Source organism: Adiantum capillus-veneris, chromosome 20 (assembly GCF_014529385.1).
Source record: "Adiantum capillus-veneris isolate H3 chromosome 20, ASM1452938v2, whole genome shotgun sequence".
Lineage (NCBI taxonomy): Eukaryota > Viridiplantae > Streptophyta > Polypodiopsida > Polypodiales > Pteridaceae > Adiantum > Adiantum capillus-veneris.
This window is the reverse complement of record NC_140950.1, coordinates 29642498-29664308: the sequence shown is the minus strand read 5'-3', so window position 1 is coordinate 29664308 and position 21811 is coordinate 29642498. Positions and strand designations below refer to the sequence as shown.

The window sequence follows — 21811 nt, the reverse complement described above, 5'->3', positions numbered from 1 at the left end:
ACAGGTTCAACGCAATGAAACGGTTGTTGCGGATTGATTCCTCCATATGTGGCAAAATAGGAGACTTCTTTTTCATCACGGAGTTCCAAAGTCGCGGTAGCCAACATGATCATGGTTTGTTGTGGCTAGAAAATGCTCCATCACTCACAACGCACTTAGATCAAGATATTGTAATGTTTGTAGATACCCACATTAGCACAGATGGATCCATCTTGCCCAATGACCTTTCTGAAGCTTACAAGCACAAGCACCATAAGACTTGCCAAAAGAAGAGCAAAAGTTGCCGTTTTGGATTTTCACGTTTCCCCATGCCATTCACAACTATTATCCGGCAAGGAATACTTGAGGCGAACATAGCTAGACAAGGTAAGCTTTACTTGCAACAAGTTGCAAGACAACTCAGCCAAATTGATTTACAAAATGCGCCCGCATTTGAAGAATGGCTAGAACAAGTACAACTCTCCATGGAACAGTACTTGCTTGCATTGCAAGCAACTATCTCGGGACCCACTATTTTCCTCAAGCGCAAACCAAGCGATATATTCACGAACAACTTCAACAAGTCAATAGCTTCACTTTGGAATGCAAACACAAATATACAATTCGTGCTAATCGCACATGGAGCTGCGAGCTACTGCACCTTATACATGACAAAAATGGACAATACATTAATAGGAGCAATCAAGGCACAGCTTGATCATTGTGTCGCAAACAATGCAAGAACGTTGGAGAGACTACGAAAAGTTGGTAGCACAATCCTTAACACACAGCAGATTAGTTCACAACAAGCTGCTTACATATGTCTCTCGCTTCCATTGCACAACTCCTCTAGAGAATTCATATACATAAATACTAATCCACCTGAAGAGCGTGCTCTCGTTCGCAAAAAAAAGAACACCTTGCAAAAAATGCACCCCGACACGACAGATATCTTCTCTACCTCCATCATTGACAAATATGCCTCCAGACCACACTCGTTCTTTGCCATGTGCTTGGCCGAGTTCGCTTCCACAACCAAAAATCCCTCCAAGCCTGACACGTTGCTGCGGAGGGCATGCATCATACCGTACGTTAGATACAATAAAGCCAAAGACCCTGACAACCACTACAGAGAACAATGCCTTCTCTTCTTGCCGTGGTCAAGCAATGAGAATGAGCACCTGCTCGAAGGTTCGTCTTAGATCGATGTCTACACTTCGAACATTGAGATAGTGAAAAACAATGAATCACAGTTCGTTGTCGAAACAGCTCCACTCGACAGGTTCGCAACAGCCGTCTCAACCTCACGCAACACAAGAAGTGTAAGCTCCTTGAATGATTCCGACAATGCCAACGTGATAATCAACACCCCATCAAAGCAACCGGCGAAGAAACCATATGCTTTGCATTTTTCCAAACATATTGGCATGACCAATAAGGATTTTCACTCATCAATAAAGAAGCTAAACCCACAACAGCGACTCATCCTCGATGATGTGATGCTTAAAAAACGCATAGCGCCATCAGAAAAGATACATCTCTTCCTCACAGGTGGAGCAGGCACTGGAAAAACATTCACGTTACTCTTGCTAGTCGAAGCCCTCATTCATTTCTACACACATAAGTCAGGCCACAATCCTGACTTTCCTAAGGCACTCCTAATGGCATATACAGGCAAGGCAGCATTCAACATTGGTGGCACAACTATACACTCAGCTTTATATTTGCCTTTGATAACTACGACACACACAAGTCTCAGAGCAGAAAAGCTAGATGCATTGTCCTTACTTTATCAAGATTTGGAGCTTGTAGTGTTTGATGAAGTCTCCTTGATAGGATCAAGTGTCTATCATACTCTGTGGTGACCTCTGCCAAGCTAGCCCAGTCAAAGACTCTTGGATATTCACAAGCAAGCAACCTCTTCTAGAGGCGGTTACACCTTCGTACTGGCATGAAATCCCTAAGTGCTACGAACTAACGATGACAATGAGACAAAACGATGGACAATTTATAGAGGTGCTCAACCGAATGAGAATTGGGTCACACACGAGCAACGACCTTGCATACATTAACAGCTCCTTCCACAGAGAGTTTCTTGCTGACATAACCATATCACACCTATTCTACTCTAACAAGGCAAAGGATGAACACAATGAAAAGGTCTTCGCACAATTGCCCGGTGAGCCACACATATTCAAAGCGATTGACAAGCGTGCCGCTTCTTGCAGCAAAACAATAGCAATTTCATTGGATGCCAGACAAATTGCGGGTCTCCAAGCAACATTGTGTCTGAAGCCAGGCCTAGTGGTCGAGCTATGCGCTGGAAATCTGGACATTCTCGACGGCCTCGTGAACGGTGCATAAGGCGTCTACAAGCTCTGCACTACATTCTCTGACACGACATGCCTCTGGATTCATTTCACCAACCCTAGCATAGAGCAAAAACAAAGGTATGACCACCGTCATCTTCGCAACCCACTCACAATGCCTGGTTGGACGCCAATTCTCCGCATCGCACGCAAATTCCAAATTGGCAAGAACTACTTCAACACCCTCACACACAAGCAATTCCCAGTTCAACCTGCCGCGGCCCGCACAATTCACCGATCACAAGGGCTTACACTCAACACACTGGCTTTCAACCCAAAGGAATTAGGTCTCACGGCCTCACATACACTGCTATCACATGAATTCGTGACACTGCAAATCTATATTTAATAGAGAGCTTGCTACCTTGCAACATTCACACCGATGCATCTGTCCTCAAAGAACTCCACAGGTTGAGAACAGAAGCAGCTTATTCGCCCGTCCAGAAGTAGTTGCATCTCCACCAAGATACGCATTACATTGTGCAATCACTAAACGTCGTCTCCCTTGGAAAGCATGCAAACGATATCATCCATGACAAAATCCTGATGGCCTCCGACATCCTCTGCCTACAAGAGACTCGACAACATACGACAACCATTCCAGGCTTCCACAGCATATCCTCAACACAACTACACGGCATCTCCATTCTCCATAAAAACAACCTAATACCTACACAAATACGCATCTACATAAATCAAACGCTTGAAACAATCCATGCAACTTTCCACTACACCAACAAGTGCCTGGCGACAATCATTTCACTCTACAAGGCACTGACATCATCGCTCCCACGATTCTTGCATAGCATCTCCATGCGACCACTAATCATAATGGGAGATTTCAACATTGACGCACTTCAGGAAACCAGCACATATAGAACCCTTTCCAACCTCATTCTCCAGCACGGTCTCCACCAATTAATACACCATCCAACCAGAGTACACAACTCTATGCTAGACCACGTATGGGTTAGCAATGACCTACCACAAACCACATATGGCACTAACTACAACTACTGGTCCGACCACTCCACTACATACCTCCCTATCGCCAAAAACTAACCTTCCCTTGCTTTTTGCAAGCCATTGTGAGTTCTCACCTTGTTTTAACATCGCAAAGACATGCTTTTGAATTTGTGTAAACTGTATTGATTTTGTTGGAATTGAACTATTTATATTTCATTTAGACATTTGATGTAGTATGTAGCTGTCACATGCATGGTTTAGTGCGATTATTCTTCAGTTGCATTTTAAAAGTTGATTATATGTTATGGTGGTTTAATTGATAAGATGATCATTTTTCCTACAATAATGAAATTTCATCTTCTTTTTTAAGACCTCTTGGACCTAATTCAGTTTGAAGAAGCAGTAGTTGTGTGGGCAAGCCTTCTATGTCATTGTTCTTTTATTGTACAGCCGCAAATAAATGTTCAATAGCACGCTACTTAGCCTCATCTTTTCTAGATTGGGCCTCTTGCAACAATACAAAGACAAGACAATTAAACTTTACATCATCAGATTTATTCCTTATCATAAGCCTGTAGGTGGAGGCAAAAGTTTGATACAAATATGGCAAAGCATCAACTGTCAAGAATGATCGATCTCACTTTTATTTCTATGGTGGCCTACTTAATGATGCATTATTAATGATTATTAGAGTACTAACCAATGGCACAATACACAAGATGTATCAAGATGAAAATGAACTAGTTTATCGATCATAAACTTGTATCAAAAGTATGTACTAGATGTGCTACTTAAGTAGAACTAGCAAGGTGTAGTCCAAGTGTGTAGTACCAATGTATATGGAAGAGGCACCCAAATCAACCCCTACAAAGGGGTGTCGACCCATGAAGCTAGGAGATTGATTTGGAGCTTTGTACAAGTAGTTTGGATGCTCATACACCTCGCATGGAACATGAAAAGGTCCACATAGACCAATTCCTGGAATAGAGAAGATAGACACCATATGTTGGTGCATACTCCAAACTCTAGACACCTCCCTTGCACTTTGGACTATTGAACAAAGTGCATAGAGACTAATTCCAGACAAGCTACTGAAGTCACACAGACTATGCCACACATGTTGTTTGTTGCGTCATCTATAGCATGGGGACCAAGGAGCATTTACGGTATTTACGGATATGTGCGTAGAGAAAAATGTGTCTGCAGAGCTTGGAGGTGGAGTCGACATGGGGTTTGAGGAGTCCAGATGGCCATGGGTGTAGCTTGGGACGACATGTAGACTTGCAAGTGTGAATGATGAGGTTTGTATGAAAGGACTCTGGTTAGGTGGTAAGCCTTTTGTAGTGCTCCTATTCAGTGAGCTCTCAATGGAGACATATCCAGGATGTATTAGCCAAATGTGTACAATGCCAATGTTTCACTAATACCAAAGCAAGTTTCAATGGCAAGGGCACTCCCACACATGAGCTTGATATGGGAGATAACCGCTAAATACTTTTCACTTTACTGATTTGCAATGTTTGTAATATTGAGCGAGAGTGTGTGTAAACACAAAGGTTGTAAATGCAATATAAGGAAGTTATTATTTTGAAGTTTGTACATTTGAGTGTATGATTCTTTACACATGCAATTTTGAATTGAATCAAGATGGATTTTTTAATTATCTATTTCTCATAATGCAAGTGTGAGATTAACACTATGGATGATAAATTCTTGATTTTTAGTGAAGTTATTGCTCTATGTTGTCTGCCAAGAAGGGATGGCACCTATAAATTTGGTTGTAGGCAAAGCATCAAAATTTAGTTGTGCAAGTAAGCCTATATTGGTTGCAAAGAGCCAGTAGGTTTAAGAGCAATAGACACAACATAAGTGCCAACATGGAAGTTTGGTGTGCTAGCCCTGCATGAAGATATACCATTCTTGGACAAGAAGCATTGCTAGCCATCTACAATAGCAACACCAACCATGTGTGCTAGCACGAACCTCCACTCAATTAAGTAGATCTTGCATTAGTGCTTCAAGTTTGATGGCTGCTAATATCCATAAACTAAAATAGTTACGTTAAAAAAGGGGCACCCTCTTCTTGGTTAGGAGATGGGTTGCATTAGAAGGTAGTGTTGAAAACACTACAACTGATACATACATGTTCGGGCTGGGATAAGATCAATCCTTGTCATGGTTGAGAGTGTAGGTGCCTACAAAAGGATGATGATTATGATAGAAATTTAGTTATAGCTACAAGGGAAGCAATTGGGGTGCAAGTTTGGGTAGGGATACAAAGTGAAGGCTCTCAAGAGAGAGCAAAATATTGCCATTGCTTAAGAGCAAGAAGCCTACTTGTGCTATAGATACTAATGGCTTCTTGTTGTTAGAGAGAGAGAGGGCCCACTAGCCAACAACAATTTCTTTAGATTGCACAAATTTTCCCTTGGTGTAGGTGGTTGGGATCAACGAATACTATTGTGTAGTTGCAAAGAAAATCGGGGAAATTGGGAAACCCTCAAATGTAACAATGCCGGTGAGAATGTCAAAGGAGAGATTAACGCTCCCTCGTCCCCTTCTCAAACAGACATTTGTTGTGTGATGTGTTTAATACTAGTACAACAATTTCCACTCCTCAGTATCAAATTTGGCTTGTGATTAGGGTGAGTAAAAGAGAACTCTAGGGAAGGACAAGGTGTATGCATGATCAAGCGTACCCACTTCTTGCAGTACCCACCCTAATGTGACATCCGCGAGGCAGCTAACTTGGCAAGATACCCTTTCTCCCAAGCATCAATATGTGACGCATGGAATTGCCCAAAACTCGCTCAGCTATCCAATGGAGCATCTACGTAACTCGATGAGTTATGTGGCACTTATACGATGACAAATAGAGAATTACACATCCTAGCCAGCATGGACCGGTCACATAAGTCGCCGAGTTACGTGGTGGTATGACTGGGTGGTTGTTGTGTGCCATGTGGCTCGCCATGTGGGATGTACACGTAACTCATTGAGTTACGTGTATGCCATTGTGGAGGGTCCTTTCTGATCCATGTGGAACACCACAATCACCTCGTTCATACCACCACATAACTCGACAAGATATGTAGCTGGCCAACGATGGCAGAGGTGGATCGCCACATAACTCGCCGGTTATGCGAGCGTGATGCCTACATGATCGCCACGTTACTCAATGAGTTACATGGAGATCAAGCATTGGCCACATAACTTGGTGAGTTATAATTTTAAAAATTTTAAAAAGTGGGTGCCTCAAATATGGTTGCAATGAACTGGAACCGAGTCATCGAGTTGGAGTGTGAAAAAGAGAGTGTTTGAGAGAGCTGCGGACAATGCAAACACCATATCCATGGCGGCGTGGCATTGCAAAGGTTTACAGACCAAAGCAAAGGCCATAGCCATGAGCCACATGATTCCACTGACACGAGAAAATTCGAGATGCGATGACCCACCACGTCTGGATAGTCATAGAGGTTGGTCTCTCTCTCTCTCTCTCTCTCTCTCTCTCTCTCTCTCTCACACACACACACACACACACACACACACACATGTGTGTGTGTGTGTAAGAAAACTTGTATTGTCTCTATGTGTGTAAGATAGAAAACTTGTGTGTGTGTGTGTGTGTGTGTGTGTGTGTGTGTGTGTCAATGTGTATGTGTGTAAGAAAACTTGTATTGTCTCTATGTGTGTGTAAGATAGAAAACTTGTGTGTGTGTGTGTGTGTGTGTGTGTGTGTGTGTGTGTGTGTGTGAGAGAGAGAGAGAGAGAGTGTGTGTGTGTGAGAGAGAGAGAGAGAGAGAGAGAGAGAGAGAGAAGAAACGGAGAAATGAACTGAAATGTTATTTTAAACGTCTTCAAAAGTGCAAAATGACCTATGAGACCAAATTGACACAATCTTGGTGGATCTAATACAGTATTTGGTTACAAAAGAAAATAAAGTAAACTAAAAGACGGCTTGATGGCAATAAAAAGGTGGAACATGTACATGCAAATTGTGCAACCTTGATAGTCACATCATATATTAGACTCATTAGAGTTTTTGGGCTTTGTATGTAATCTCCCTTAGAGGCAATAAGAACTTAAAAGAGGAAGGGAGATAAAAGTAAGAATGTAGAAGCATCTACATGGGAAAAAACAGTTATAATTAGTGTCCCATTCTCTCAGAGTTACCGACTAGATCCACTTTCTCTTGCAACTTCATATCGTTCTCTCACCGAGATGTAACTTTAGGCTAGTTTCCTTCTTCTCGCACCAAGACATGGCTTTAGGCCGGTTTCCTTCTCACGCGTGGGCTCATGCTTGCCGCCTGCCTCAACACATCCTTTAGAATGGCCTCTGTTAGTGCTAACCATATAACCCTCAAGTCTTGCCAATACATATACCCCTCAGTTCCTGCTATGCATGCCCACATGGCTTCTCCTTTTCCTACTCTATCTCATGGCATCCCTAGAGATGGCATATGTTATAAAGATAGCATATGGTGTACACCTCCCATCTCTATACTTTATGCTTTGAATCTCGAATCTCTAAAAGGAACCTGTGCAATCGAGAAAAGCCATACCTTTTCTATATCATACCTAATAGGTAGTCTAGGTAGCACGGGTTAGTAACATTACATCCACTCGAGGTTATTTATTCTTCCTTATTCCCTCGCCATTTTTGGCATTACTCACCAAATTGGAGTCGAATGATCAAACTCTATATACAATTATATATAGTAGCCCCACATCTTCAAAGATATGAAAGCATATGGTGCTGATCTATTTCTCCTTGATATGGGTTATCAGTTTGGCTCTCTCTAGCAAAAAGAGAGAGCCTTGCCTTTTTTCCTTCCACATGTGCATTCGGGGCAAGGCTCGGGAAAAGGTAGGCTTGCTTTATCCAAGACCCATAAGTGAATGTCAAGAAACTATGGCGAGAAAACATGGGAGAAATTTGGTAGAGTCTCCCCTGTAAATTGAGAAAAAAAACTCTAGTATAATCTCTACCATAAACCATGTCAAACTGGCAACAAAGTGGGAGAAAACTTGACTACTTCACAATCATGAAACCCATGATCAACTGCATCAAACATATGCATAAAAGCAGCTCCAGAATGTTCTATCTCTGCAAGCACACAACAATGTGCAAATGTGGTGCGTGTGCACAGAGAGAGAGAGAGAGAGAGAGAGAGAGAGAGAGAGAGAGAGAGAGAGAGAACATAGGATGTGGGTGGAGCAGCTCAACCGAGTGTAAAGCGCATAACCATATATGCAAGTAGTGAGAAAACTTGCTCAAAATGCATCCCACAAGAGAAAATGCTTGCAAAAATTTGCAAAACCTATGAAACTTGTGACTGGAAAAGTCTGTAGCCACACGAGCATATGCAACTCTCACTCTTGCGCGAGTGTGTACAAGGTTGACAAAACCTATCAAAATGTGAGTAAAACACTCGACCACTAAATCATCACAGAGAAAAATTGCAGATATACATAAAACATGACAAGAATCTGGAAAAAATATGGCAGAGTTTCCCCTATAAACTGAGTAAAAAATCAAAACATTTCAGCCATAAACAATCATAAGCATAAACAATCATAAGCATAAACAATGCGTAAAATGCATCAATGAAGCCGTTTTGATAATGCGCAAAATAGAGAGTCGATCTCTCATCCACATATGTCATACACCAAGTCAAAAGTGACTAAACGCTCTCTAACCATGAGGGAGAGAAGCAAGACAAAACGTGTACATCGTAATCAAAAAGCGCATAAACCTTTTTGAGACCAATTTGTCTCAATCGAAAATCCAGATATGACATACATGTAGCATACGCATTGCAATCGAGCTCACTTTTGCACGAGTAGCTCTATGGACAACTCCATCTGTGTGAAACACCTGTATACCTATGAACCTACTATTTGCAAGCTATACCTAGCTCAAGTTGTATCCGCAAATGCATACATAGCATAAATTGCACAGAATAGTGCAAAAACCACTCTCTAGAATGCCCCACACAGTCATACAATGCATACAAAACCGCACCCGGATGTGTAACAATCCGAAAGTCACGTTCCAAAGAATCAATTGTATACACAAAAGCAAGGTGAATTCCCTCTCAAAGAGCACCACAGTGTGCAAACCGCACAATACTTTGCAATGTAGGATTCAAACTGCCAAACTTCAATATGTTGAGGTTCCTGCAGGCTGCTACAAAAACTTCAACACTCAAAATTTCAAGATTTTGATAGGACTTGTGCATTTGAAACGTGTCAAAACCTCAGGATAGACTCCTAGATCACATATATCCGAGTCCGGGTGTGAGAGATATGCCAAAAACATGTTGTAATTTTGATCAAGTAGAGGGTGTTCTCACTTGTGGTGGTGCGGATGTGTCACACACCCAACAAGCCTCCTCGTTGTGTGTGATATAGTAGCATCCAAAAGTACAAAGCTATCCTCCCCATAGAATCGTTAATTGGGTGTAAGACCAAAGTCACAACATCCACCTGAGAGAATTGTCAACTGGGTGTAGGACCAAAGTGTGCACCTCCCCTAGAGAATGGTAGGCAACTAGGTGGTAGGCCAAATCAAAATACAATGGGGCTTTTGTCAAAGGTGAAGTCCTACTGTAAATCTTCAAAGTTTGTGTTAAGATTTGTTGTTGATGCTCCTTCCCTTCAAATGCGTTGTCAGAATCAAAGAGGATGCCGATGTCAGCATGGCATACAAAATAGATTGTCGTGCAAGTCTGTGTAAGGATGGTCTTACCCGATGTCGGGCGATGTCTGATCCTTATACAAGTTTGTTCTTATGAATCCAAAAGTCTTGCTTTGTTCCAGTGCAAGAGGTGAATGCAAATGGTTGTGCTTTATATTTGTGCAAATGTGGTTGCAAAAGAGTTTGTGCAAATGTGAGGTTTGCAAAATTTCGGAATTGAATTTTACATACATTGCTTGGTCTCCTGCTTACATGTGCAATGCTAAATGTCACATATATTTCACATGCAAAGATTCTCTTGCCTTGAAGCTATTGTAGCCTTGAGCTTTTCTCTATTGTTGTGGGAAGACTCCCTTGGGAGATCTGGTCCTTGGTAATGTTTCTTAGTGTGAGATCCTCCCCTTGCGGACCCAAAAGGGCTAGCCTGTGAATTTGGAGTGGTTGGCATCCGATTTCTCTCGGGTAAAGGTGAGAGTGCATGTGATGGATCGCTAACAGACCTGCCAACATCATCAAGCCAAGTTGAATAAACTAAAAATTAGGTTGGGTTGAACCCACAACCTTGTGGAAAGCCAAGAAAAGGGTGATTCCCCTACACCACGACGCCCATTTTGCCTGCTTGTCAAAGGAGCGACCTCTGTAGATTATATTCTTTGTACAAAGGCTAGTAGGAGCTTAAATGAGCTCCAAATCAAGCATACATGGGATCATTTGGAAGCCCTATGCAAGGGTACTCTCCACACACAATCAATTCTTCAGAATATGGATTAAAAATGGCTCAATTACTCACACACGTGGTGCTCTAATCACTCGATCACACATACACACAATAACCTAATTCTTATTCCTACACCTAAATGTGATGCAAGAGGTATGAGTAGAGGTCAAAATCAAGCAAGGATGGGGCTTGAATGACCTAGCATAGAAGAGGCTGAATGCAATGGGCCTACACACATTGAGACCTAATGCTAATTAGCCACCTAATTGGCTAGGAGAGTAGTGGCTCGAGGGACTCAAACCCTAGAACGTGTTCACACTAACCAATGGGGATCTAATCAAGCATAGGTATGAAAATACGAAGATTGATGAATAGGTCTAAGTATGAGCCGTAAGTTCTGATACCACTTGAAGGAATGGTGATTATGGTGAAAACGGTAATGAGCCATTCATTGTGTAAATAAAGTGTTGATTATAAGAGAGATTAGAGAGATATTAACACTAATGCTAATGGCAAATCATGATTAGATTAAGAGAAAATGCTATATACAAAGTGGGTACAAAGTAGGTGCATATGATGGCTACTGAGGGGATACAAAGTGTGTAGCTTTGAGCTTATTTTATAGAGTTGGGAGAGGGCAGAATCGATGATGTCAAGTGTGTAGGCTTCTAAAGTAGAGCGTTTTCTCACTTGTGGTGGTGCAAATGTGTCACACACCCATGTACGGGTGTCGTCCAATTGTGCAAGCTAGAGAATAATGTTTGAGTCAAGCTACATAAAAGCAATGTAAATAGTTAAACATTTTGTCTTGCAATGAAGCATTACACAGTGAAAATGTTAAATATACAATGCATGTCATACATAAGTGCCATACAAATGTATGGTGGAGAGTTGGCATTGTGTTCCTCTCCAAAAATTATAAGAAACGGAAGTCGTGCCTTGCCCCGTAGCATTTCTATGTTGCACCAAGAAAATGCATATGCATGGGGAATTGGATGCAACTAACATAACTTGCATTGTTGTCGATCTGGGGTCGTGCTTATGCAATCGAAACGTCTACTGTCGTGAATATATGTCCTTTCTGTCAGCAGACACAAAACACACGTTAAGACAAATACAAAAGATGCAGGATATAGATTAAACTTTAAAAGAAGTAGAGCTAACTTTTTATTCTAGATCATAGACATATTGCAGTCCTACGTAGTGCGAGAAATGCTATCGCTTAGCATCCTAAAAACAATGAGCCAGAGCTTTGTGGCCTAGTCCTTGCTGGGCATATCCCGCAATTAGTGCATTTCAAGAGACTGCATTCCAAACATACATGTCAACCAAGGCAATGCCACATGTCTTCAAGATGAAAGCATAGGTGATATAGATCGGTGCAGCCATTGCAAGATGGAGATCCAACTAAGATCACCCACATGTTGCACGCACCTCTTAAAAAGTATAGTCAACAGTTCTTCAACTCTCCCCTGCACCTCTCAATGTAGTCATACCTCCATGCAACCTCTCAATGTAGTCATACCTCCAAGCTGACAACAAATTCTACCAGATGGTCCTTTAGGAAATGGATAATGCTCTTTGCATCTTTCTTTATAAAAGCTGGAGGTGATTTCTCGACTGGCAATATTTGAGCTAGAAGCTTCTTGTTACCTCTTGTTCTATTTGAAATTCAAGAATTCTTGATTGGCTTGCAAAGATATTCGAAGGGTATGCAAGATGAGGTCATTGAAATCATCCCAGGTTTGATGAAGGGCTTCCGCGTCGTTGACATCCCCGTGGACTTCCTCCGACGTACTCCAGAGAAGCTGAATGGACTCAATTTCCTCCAACACAGCAAAGCCTGCGTTGGGTGGTGATGTGTAGTACCTTCTTTGCACTTGAAGTGGAAGCAGAGGCTCTAGATACACTCGAAGCGATTGGGCTATAAATCTACCCAGTGGCCCCTATGTTACACATGGTTCAGTTTAGCAACATCACGGTACTCTACCGCAAAGATGACTTGGGTGTTTCAGCTGGATCGATAGGCAACCCCTTGGTTCTGTTGTGTATGTAGCATTTGAGAGTATTGTCTCTCTAATAAGGGAAGGAAGTCATAGAACTGGCATTGGGCTTGAAGGCATGTTTGCAGCCATTCTTGTGGATCATTCATTGCATCAACGAGTGTTAGATCGATGCTTCCGCCTGGCTTTGTACAATGTATCCAAACAACAAGGGCCTCATTGTGTCATGGGCACCACAGATGGTTGTACTCTCACATCCATGTGTTGGGTGTTTCCTCTTTCACTCACCTCCCTGATAGAGGCCATTTGGGCAAGGTTACCCATGATAGGGGGTTTCTACAAGATTGCCGAACAGAACACGGTGTTCCAAGGGATGACAAAGGGGCGGAGGGTGGCATTGCCATTAATTGATGAATCACGATTACATTCTCCTATGAGAAACTGCATTGAAACAAAAATGAAAGAGGTGTTGCGGGATGGCGGAGCTTACATCAAACCACAAATTGCACCACTCACAGTTGCCCTAAAGAAGGAGGAGGACCAAGTGGCATTTCATGTCTATACCGTGAGCAGCTTTGTCACCTTCTCTTTGTCTTTCACACATGCCTTCTCCCATGTCGACCATGTCTACTTCGATCTCCATCATCAAGTCAATCGTGTCTATAGTGATCTCTCCATCATCATCTCTTTTATAACTTCTATCATCGCGTCAACTGTGGAATTCAATTCTGCTATCCTGTCTACCATCACCAATGTTTCTATGTTGTTTCTCTTCTTTAAACTTAGTCTCCTATTCAAGCTCTGTTTGCAAATCTTTGATGCAGCTTCCTCTATCATACTCCCTCTGTCATAAGGGACATAGAGCCTCGGGAAGGCTGAATTGAAATGCAAATTTTCTCGAGGGCAATGGCCTAGATTATGCCAAGCTGTGTCCACGTCTAGAGGCTTGAATGCCGAAAAAGGCCTTAGGCCAACCAAGTAAAGACCTTAGACTTTTGTGGATATGGCCACAACAGTTTTTTGCCTCTGGCCATCTCCTCACGCCAACATGTTGCAAGCTTTTCCATGTTCTTCATTATCACATTCTAGTAGCTATTTCCAAGGTTGATAGGTGCCTGGTCCTCTTCTTTCAACTTAGCCTCATGCTCGAACTCCTTTTGCAAACCTTTTTTATTCTCTCTCTCTGATCAATAACAAAAAATTTAGGGTCGAAGGCTAAATTTGCCCTTTAGACCAGGTTTTGCCTACCCACTGCAAGGCAATACTTGATGGAAATTGCTGGAACCATACCCAGCGGAGCTGCCGGAAGTGTTGATGATACGAACACAGACATGAACGTGTTGGGGTAGCACAAGTAATAAAAAGCAGTGCTATTATTGTTTTTTTTCTTGCGATTCAAGCTGGCTTCGATCATGCCGAGGGGCCACTTGTGGGCTCAAAGATCCAAAAAAATGACCTTTGGCTCACCAAGTAAAGAGTGTCTTGACACATGCATTGGGGCTGAAAGCAATAGCATTAGAAGCTTTGACATTATTTAAAAGTTTTGTTTTTAAAATGCCATTTAAAGCTTCACTTCAACTAGTTTTATGGGATTGCTCCTACTCACCCACACCCCTCATGTCTCACGGGTTGAACCATAGTGGGTGCGCTTAAAGCCCTCACATTTACCACTAGGCCAACTTCCTTTCAAAACATGGTGCTTGTGAGTAAATGGTTGCACCTTTGAAGGGTTCATTGTTCAAATCGAAGGCTACTATTTGATGCATCTTTGAAAGGTTGGTTGGAGAGAGAGAGAGAGAGAGAGAGAAAGAGAATATCACCTTCTCCCTTGCACTAAAAGAAAAAAAATAGGGTGGTGGAGAGAGAAAGTTTTCTCTGATTGTTTTGCTCATAGCATGCATGTTTGAAGATGATCTCTAAGTTGTAATATTTGGCTCTTTCTAGTTCTCAATAAGCGGAATCTCTTTAGATTCTCGTTGATCCCCTCTTTCTCCATAGCAAGAAACCCCATCGTTGCCCAGCTTAGCACCTCATCGTCGACATCAATAGCATGGTGCGACAACAAACCCGACTACCCCCGCCCCCCCCCCCCCCCCCCCCCCCCCCCCCCCCCGCGGGACTTGGCGCCACCTGACAGGTTGCTGCCCCTGCCCACGTCGATGTCAACTCATTGCACGCACACCCATTTCATTTTCTTATCTTTTCCCTCTATCCAAGCAAGAGGATCTCACCAGATTCGCCCTAAAAAAACAATCCAAAATCGTAGAGACATTCCCTCAATCCTTTGCTCAATTTTAACTGGAATTTCTCCAAAAACTTTCCTAGTTCTTATTTCTTTTTTATGCAATACATGTTGGAAATACAACAGCAGGAATGCAAGTCAAATGATCATGCACACAATCCAAAATTGTGTATGAAAATAAAACTTAGTAGCATTGTAACATGAGTGTGCCAAAGTGTCTACATAATGCTGAGGTTTTTATTCCTATGGTATGTTGAGGTGCTTTCATAGCTTCCACACGTCAAGAACAAAAAGGCTACAATCTACATCATACCTTAATACACAAGAAGTTTTGGACAAATTCTCACAATAATTCCTACATCAACATCATGAGCTTCTCTGAAGGAGGCACCGCATACCTAGCTACGTATGATTAGGGGCAACGGACCGTCGGTCCGGTGGGGGGGGCGGTGATTCCTTGCCCCCAAGTGTACATAGCTAGGTATGCCGTGCCTCTCGAGCAAAAGCTCATGATGTTATGCATTGTATGAATAGCAAGAGACACCCCTTAAGGCTTCATTCAATAGCCCATCGCCTTTAGTATTGAAGTTGAGTGCGCTTGCCTCTTCACCTGCATTTTACACCTATTTCCACCCCATTTGGTTTCACCCTGCACTCACAATAACCTTGATCCCATTTCTGTTGGAGGGACATTGTCCATAGCATTGTTCAGTGTCCACTAAGAAAGGGTCTGAGTAGACACAAGAATAAGGAGAGAGATGTAGTATGGAAGAGACACACTTTGTTTCATCAATTACAGCAAAACGGCTTTCACCATAGGTGAATGCTGGCCTATCAGCTGTCCCCCCCTCCCTCAATTAGCAGAGTGATAAATTTCCAAGAATATCCTCAAGTATTTTTTACAAGAATGTGCCACCTCCACATTTGATGAGATGAAATTTTGGAGAATGGCCCTTTATCTCCTTCACTTTTGAAGAAGGCCCGCATTACTTTGTTAAAGGGCCCCCTATATCAGGTGTGGGGGCCCTGGGGGGAGCCCTCTAACCAGTAGCCAGGTGGGCATATCAAAGCATCCTCACTTATAGACCTGCTCTTGCCCTCTCACCCTTGCTTTCGCCCTGGCCGCTGGGCTCTCCTCGCCATCGAGCTCACACCAGGATGAAGACTTGTTGCATTGCCCTCTCGCTCTCTAGGGTAGAGGGGCCGGTAGCGAGTCGGGTGCCAATACTAACACTAAACACACCCCAAAAGAAGCACAGCGATGCTTGGGTGGTTGGCTTACGGGAGCATACGTGCCTCAACACTAGATCTACAGTGGAGATCAGCATGTGGGAATCTCGAGGCAGACGAGCGCTCCAAAGAAATCAACCTTGGGTTGCAGGCCCCAGATTGAACCGTGGTCACCCCATCTCAAGGCTAATGTCCTATCCACTATGCCAGGGTTCATGACCTAGTGGGCAACTCATATTTATTTAAGGTGTCCGAGTTTACTTTTTGTCGTCCTAGTTTACTCGCGCGAAACTCTTGCGGTCCTAGGCATCTCATGAATTACATACTGGCTTCTCATTGGATCCCATGGCTTGGGGTTCATTAAATACCCTTTAGTGCTGACTCAGCATCCTTGCAGCCCAACATTGTCCATGGATGTTGAAAATCTGTTGTGGCAAGTTAAAAGTCTCACTACTGGCCCCTCTACCCTGAGGTCCCTCTCTCCCTGCTCTTCTGTTATGATTGAGCACCATGGCAGCTCTCTGTATACCATACCTGACAACCACAATCTGGAGCCGATGCTGTAAATGCCATTGTTGTGCTTGAATCACACAAAAGGTGGCCCTGTTAGCATCCTTGCAGCACGAAGACAAGAAAGGAGAGAGCTGCAAGAGACCCTTGCTTCTTTGTCGTGAGAGGCAGAATCGAAACCACGGCAGGAAGAGCAAACCTCAGACACCCAAGTGCTCATGCTACGGAAGGAAGACGGCCTAAAAGAAGGTGCTTGTCAAAGAAGCCAGAGGTGGAAGCAGAGATTAAGAAATATGTGACTTTGCATTTTAGTTGTTTGAAAGGATTTTTCATTCTCGGAAATTGTGTATGTTTTTGCAAGTTACAAGCAGTAAAACATTGACAAGCTACAGATCTTCAAGGCAGCTCTTGTTTTAACAATAATAGCCTGAGGCACAACATATTACCAGTCACAACAACCTGTTCATACAAAGAATTTGCATCCAGAACGCCAAAGAGACTATGCAGAGCTGAAGGAATATTTCATATGGTCTCACACAACCAAAAGTTGGAATTTGATTAGAAGTTTTAATAACAAGTGCACTACATCTACACTACCAGCTGAGGTAATTCATTCCTTACGGTTCATGGAGGACTATGAATCAGCAGAACGAGTGTGTAAAGTGGACAAAGCCACAGCTTGACAAGACATCCAATCAATGGTAGTCACACCTCTAGAAGTATCAAGAACCCTTTTGTGGAGAAGTACAAGAGGGGGCGCAGTGGCGACCCAACATCTCCGTTATATTCCACTGCTGTGGAAGATTTGCACTTAAGTAGGGGCAGCCAGAGCCTCTCTTCAGCTTGTGATTTCATCTGCTTATGATATATTGGACTTTTTCTTGGTTCAAGCTTGTAATGACATCCAAAACTGTTGCACAAATTGGTTGGGAAGTCGTGAGTGTCGAATAGCAAAAATGAAGAAACCGCATGGCTCACGTCATAATTTATACTAAGACCACCTCAATTGCATCCAGGATGTAGAAAAGCAGACCAAATGCTCAGCACCAGCACGGAAATGAACTTTCTTTTATAGAGGGTAAGGCCCAAGCAGAAGAATGCCTCTGGTTAACAATAGACACCTGTACAGACCAGCTCCTCATCCAGCTTCCACAACCCAAAAGACTTTAAGGCACTTGCATATGAATCATTACTAGGAATGCCTACGAGCAATGCTGCTGCCAACTTTGGAGGACCATCAGACTCATTGCTGTAAGCTACCGACAAATCTACCTTGAGTGTAGTTGACAATGGCTTGAAACTTAGCGTGCCTTTTGACATATTGTTCCCTATCATGACCCCTAGGTAGTTCTGTTTATAGTTTGAACTAATGGAATTTGCCACAAAATCAGCTTGATGTAAGACGTTCCTGTAAAGATTCCCCCAAAAGGACATCATCCTCTTAGAGCCTTTGATGTACAAAAGCTCACTAGATACTCCTGTCCCCCAAGTGAATCCAAGTATATCGGCATTGTCAATATGAACAAGAGGAAATGGATTTGCAAGCCAGAGTGTACCTACGTCTGTCAACCATATATTGTAACCAGAGTGTGTAATCATTGTTACTGCTTGAATAACAGTTAGAGCTCTTTCAATGTACACGATCTTATCTTTGAGAGTTGGGTGTTTGAGAGTTCGGTGAATTTCTTTCTCAAGCAATTCGGGAGCAAGATGCATAACTGCATGGCCTTGGCGTAAAAGAGATTTTTCAAGCTCACGATCTTGAATGAGAATCACGAAGTTTCTGATGCTCAACTTGCTAAATTGGCAAAGCCAATTTCTTATGACCTCTTCACGAAAGCCCACTGCATCGACAAGAATAACTGTGCCGTTTTCTTCAAATGACGGTACAATTGTTTTCACACCCTGAGCATTCTCTATAAGCCTACCCTGTTTGACCTCGTGGAAACAAAAATCATACCTCTTCAATTGGTCCAAAGGCTTCATCTCCCAGGAATTTAGTCCTGACACATTTTCATTTCCTATAAGAGTAGAATCTGGTCCAGCTTCCTTCTTTGTATTTACACCCTTGTCCCTGTATGAGACACTCAGAGCCTGCTCATTTGAAAAATGAGTGTATAAATTGAAGTACCCCTTGGAATAAGCAAATTTAATGAACCAAGGAGTCCAGATCCTTTCCTTTGATCTATGGTACCATCCTGTTGTCACCATCCCTTCCAAAACAGGTTTTATGTTCTTGCTTTTCAGAACGTCATACCAAAGGCGGAACTCCTTCCATGGTTTTGGGAACAGAAGCTGCCCCCAAGTTCCTACCAGTTGATACAGAAAAAGATGGGTAGCATCATCCACCCTTAACTGGCTACCATGTTTACCTGCAATGTAAACATAATAAACCTTTGGCGATGGCAATAAGCACAGGCAGGAAGCTGATCCTATTACCATCAAAATAAATCGAAAGATTACGTTTTTTATCTACATTAAGCAATCAACTGAAATTTTTGAATCTAGAAGGGGACACAAACTTGATGGCATTATGGCCCTACACAAAATTCAAGCCCTTCTTAGCAGTCTAAGCACAAACAATCAACTCAGAGACAGAAAAGCTAACTCCTCCCCCTCTTCCCACAAAGAAGAGGTCACTCTTTGTTGACTGGCATCACCCTCCACTCAAAGCCCAACTTCACTCAGCTCTTTTGGACCACTTCTCAAAATAGAATCTACTCAAATCTAGCTCGTCCGGCTTCATACAGGCGTGAAAAGGTGAACATAAATATTTGCCTGGAAGCGAATTTTATGTACACTATATGACACTCACATGATGGCTTTGGGTTTCTTATATACATGCTTGTCAAAATTGCCCTACCCAGTTTCCCAACAAAAGTCACTGAATAATAATAAGTGAAAAATGGCTAAAATAGGGAAAATAGGTCTATGCACTGTAAAAATGCTCCAGACGGTTCTGATGGTAATCTGATGATCATGCTGTGTGCAACCAGAGGATATGCATCTACTCTAAGTGGCTGGACATGCATGGTCTGCGATCAGACTCACAAAAGTGCCAGAACACTTCCTAAGCTAGGCTGACTGAACCCATGTCATGAAGTAGCTTGTGCACGTACACATAGGGTTAGATGTGCACGTGACAAGTGATCTTGAGGGAAATCATCTCTACACCACGTATGCACTGTCCTTATCCCTCTGAAACTCTTGTGCTTGCACCTTGTGTGCTTGTTAGTACATAAAGGAATACTGCAAGGGCCTATTATGTAGAACTGGCTCAACCAATTAGATCTATTCTTGGAAACCATAATGGCAAAAAGAAGGTTGATAAAGCTGAAAAGTGGATCGAGGATGCAAAGAAAGGAAAAGATAAGATGTCCGACGCCACACCGACATCCACTATCATCAATATGACAATTGAGGAGGGGCAAAAGAGAAAGACTAGAGCCCTTCATGTGCATGTTTTAGGTCTCAAAAACACTGGAAAAGTAGAAGAAGAGGTGCAAGAGCTCTTGAAGCGCATGGGTATTTCTGAACCTATACACACAGGGGTTGAAGAGTTGGCAAGAAGGGAAGTGATGAGAAAGGAAGACCCAAGGAAGAGCACTCATTATACGTTTCCCTACGCTGGAAACTAGGAAGGAATTCCTGAAGAAGAGACCAACACTCTAGCAAACTGGGATATTTTTGGGTGATGACCTCACTCTAACACAGGTAGCACACATGCAAGAGCTGATGCCAACGATCAAGGCGGCGAGGGAAAAAGGGAAAATTGATTTCTATAGAGGAGGGAGAGTAGTGGTGTTGGAAAAACGCAATGCATGACGGTGCGAAACCTATGGGACCAGCCTTAAAATGGCAGCATGGAATTGTAATGGATCAATGAAGCTAGATGTAGGCGCATTTGAGGATAGCTTTTAAGGGAAGCGATATTATTTTTTACTCGGAAATGCATCAAACTCCTGGCGGCAAATTACCTAGAGTGACGGGATACCATTGGGAGACTACTTGTAGGCAGGATGTGAGATCAGCGCATAGAGGACCGGGTCAGGAGGTGTGGCAGTCCTATTCAGGGAGGAGCTTCAACCCCTCATGCTTATTTATGTGGGTCAGAGTGAGCGGAGACAGGGAGGCCACTCTATCACAATATGCTATTTTGCCCCCAACACATCTCATTATGCATCGCTCAAGGGGCAGTCACCCTACAGGATATTGGATAAGGACATATGGGAGTTCTCTAAGGATGGAGATGTCATTCTTCTAGGAGACTTTAATGCCAGATCGGGCCAGTCTCAAACAACTTTCTATGATACCTACGAGGAAATGTTGAGAGAATTGGATGTCAGTGATAAGGGATTGGCTAGGTGTTTGCAGGATGAAGAGCACACAGAATATGGGGGATATCTGACACATTTGGGGACTGCACATGGACTGGCCATCTTGAATGGCCTCCAGAAATTTCCAGCGTCGAGTGGGTTCACTTGTTTTCCTCATAGACATGGGGCCAGCACAATGGATTATGTCTTGGCTTAGCCCAGTTTCATAGCCTCTATTCAGGACTTTACAGCCGGGCCCAGGCCTATTGGGGTAGCAGCAGATCATGCCCTCCTCACGTTTATCGTCTCATTCCGGTCCAGCACAGCTCGACTAGCACAGACATCAACACATACCAGATACACTTTTACTTCGGAGACTGATTCTGTCTACATAGATGGCATCTACAAACGCTTATGTGCAGAGGATCCGGGGAGACCTCTAGGGGAGCTCAATTATATATTGACAGACACGACAGGATGCAGTAGTAGAGGCATACCCACACACTGAGCCTGGGCAACGACGATGTTCTGGGAGCATACCCTAGAATAGCTGCTATGACAAGGAGTGCAGAGAGACTAGAGCCCGACTCTAGAGGGAGGTATTTCTAGGAATCATTTCTCACAGGCAGTCACGGATTGCTTCTCGGCGTTTGGTACGACGGAAGAAGAGGGTGTTTGGCATTTCTAGCTCGACTAGAGAAGAATTTATATCAATTGTTTTTGAGCAAGGATTCAGGCGAGGCATGGCGACTCCTTCCGTGAGCACTCTCCCCCAC

The 21811-nt window shown here is 43.0% G+C and overlaps 2 protein-coding genes and 1 pseudogene across 2 annotated transcripts in view; 2 read left to right on the top strand and 1 right to left on the bottom strand.

The window, feature by feature from the left end:
- The first annotated feature begins 14 nt into the window (after window positions 1–14).
- LOC147432299 (uncharacterized) lies at window positions 15–1844 on the top strand. The gene is made up of 2 exons (XM_086491905.1): window positions 15–1170; window positions 1249–1844. Exons 1-2 carry the CDS (start codon window positions 15–17, stop codon window positions 1842–1844), a joined length of 1752 nt encoding a protein of 583 aa, XP_086348031.1.
- A 10594-nt stretch (window positions 1845–12438) lies between these two features.
- On the top strand, window positions 12439–13590 carry LOC147432298 (7-deoxyloganetin glucosyltransferase-like; annotated as a pseudogene).
- A 3659-nt stretch (window positions 13591–17249) lies between these two features.
- Window positions 17250–21811, bottom strand: part of LOC147432297 (transferring glycosyl group transferase) — a 31870-nt gene continuing 27308 nt past the window's right edge. Inside the window, exon 2 of the mRNA XM_086492260.1 lies at window positions 17250–19091. Coding sequence (XP_086348386.1) covers window positions 17827–19091 — 1265 coding nt within the window. The 3' untranslated portion in view covers window positions 17250–17826. The remainder of the gene's footprint in view (window positions 19092–21811) is intronic.

Bases quoted from the DNA above. Each gene is read 5' to 3' on its own strand.
- LOC147432299 (XM_086491905.1), top strand. From the start codon at position 15: ATGAAACGGTTGTTGCGGATTGATTCCTCCATATGTGGCAAAATAGGA. The intron at 1,171-1,248 runs GTTCGTCTTAGA...TTGTCGAAACAG, and splicing joins GAATGAGCACCTGCTCGAAG to CTCCACTCGACAGGTTCGCA.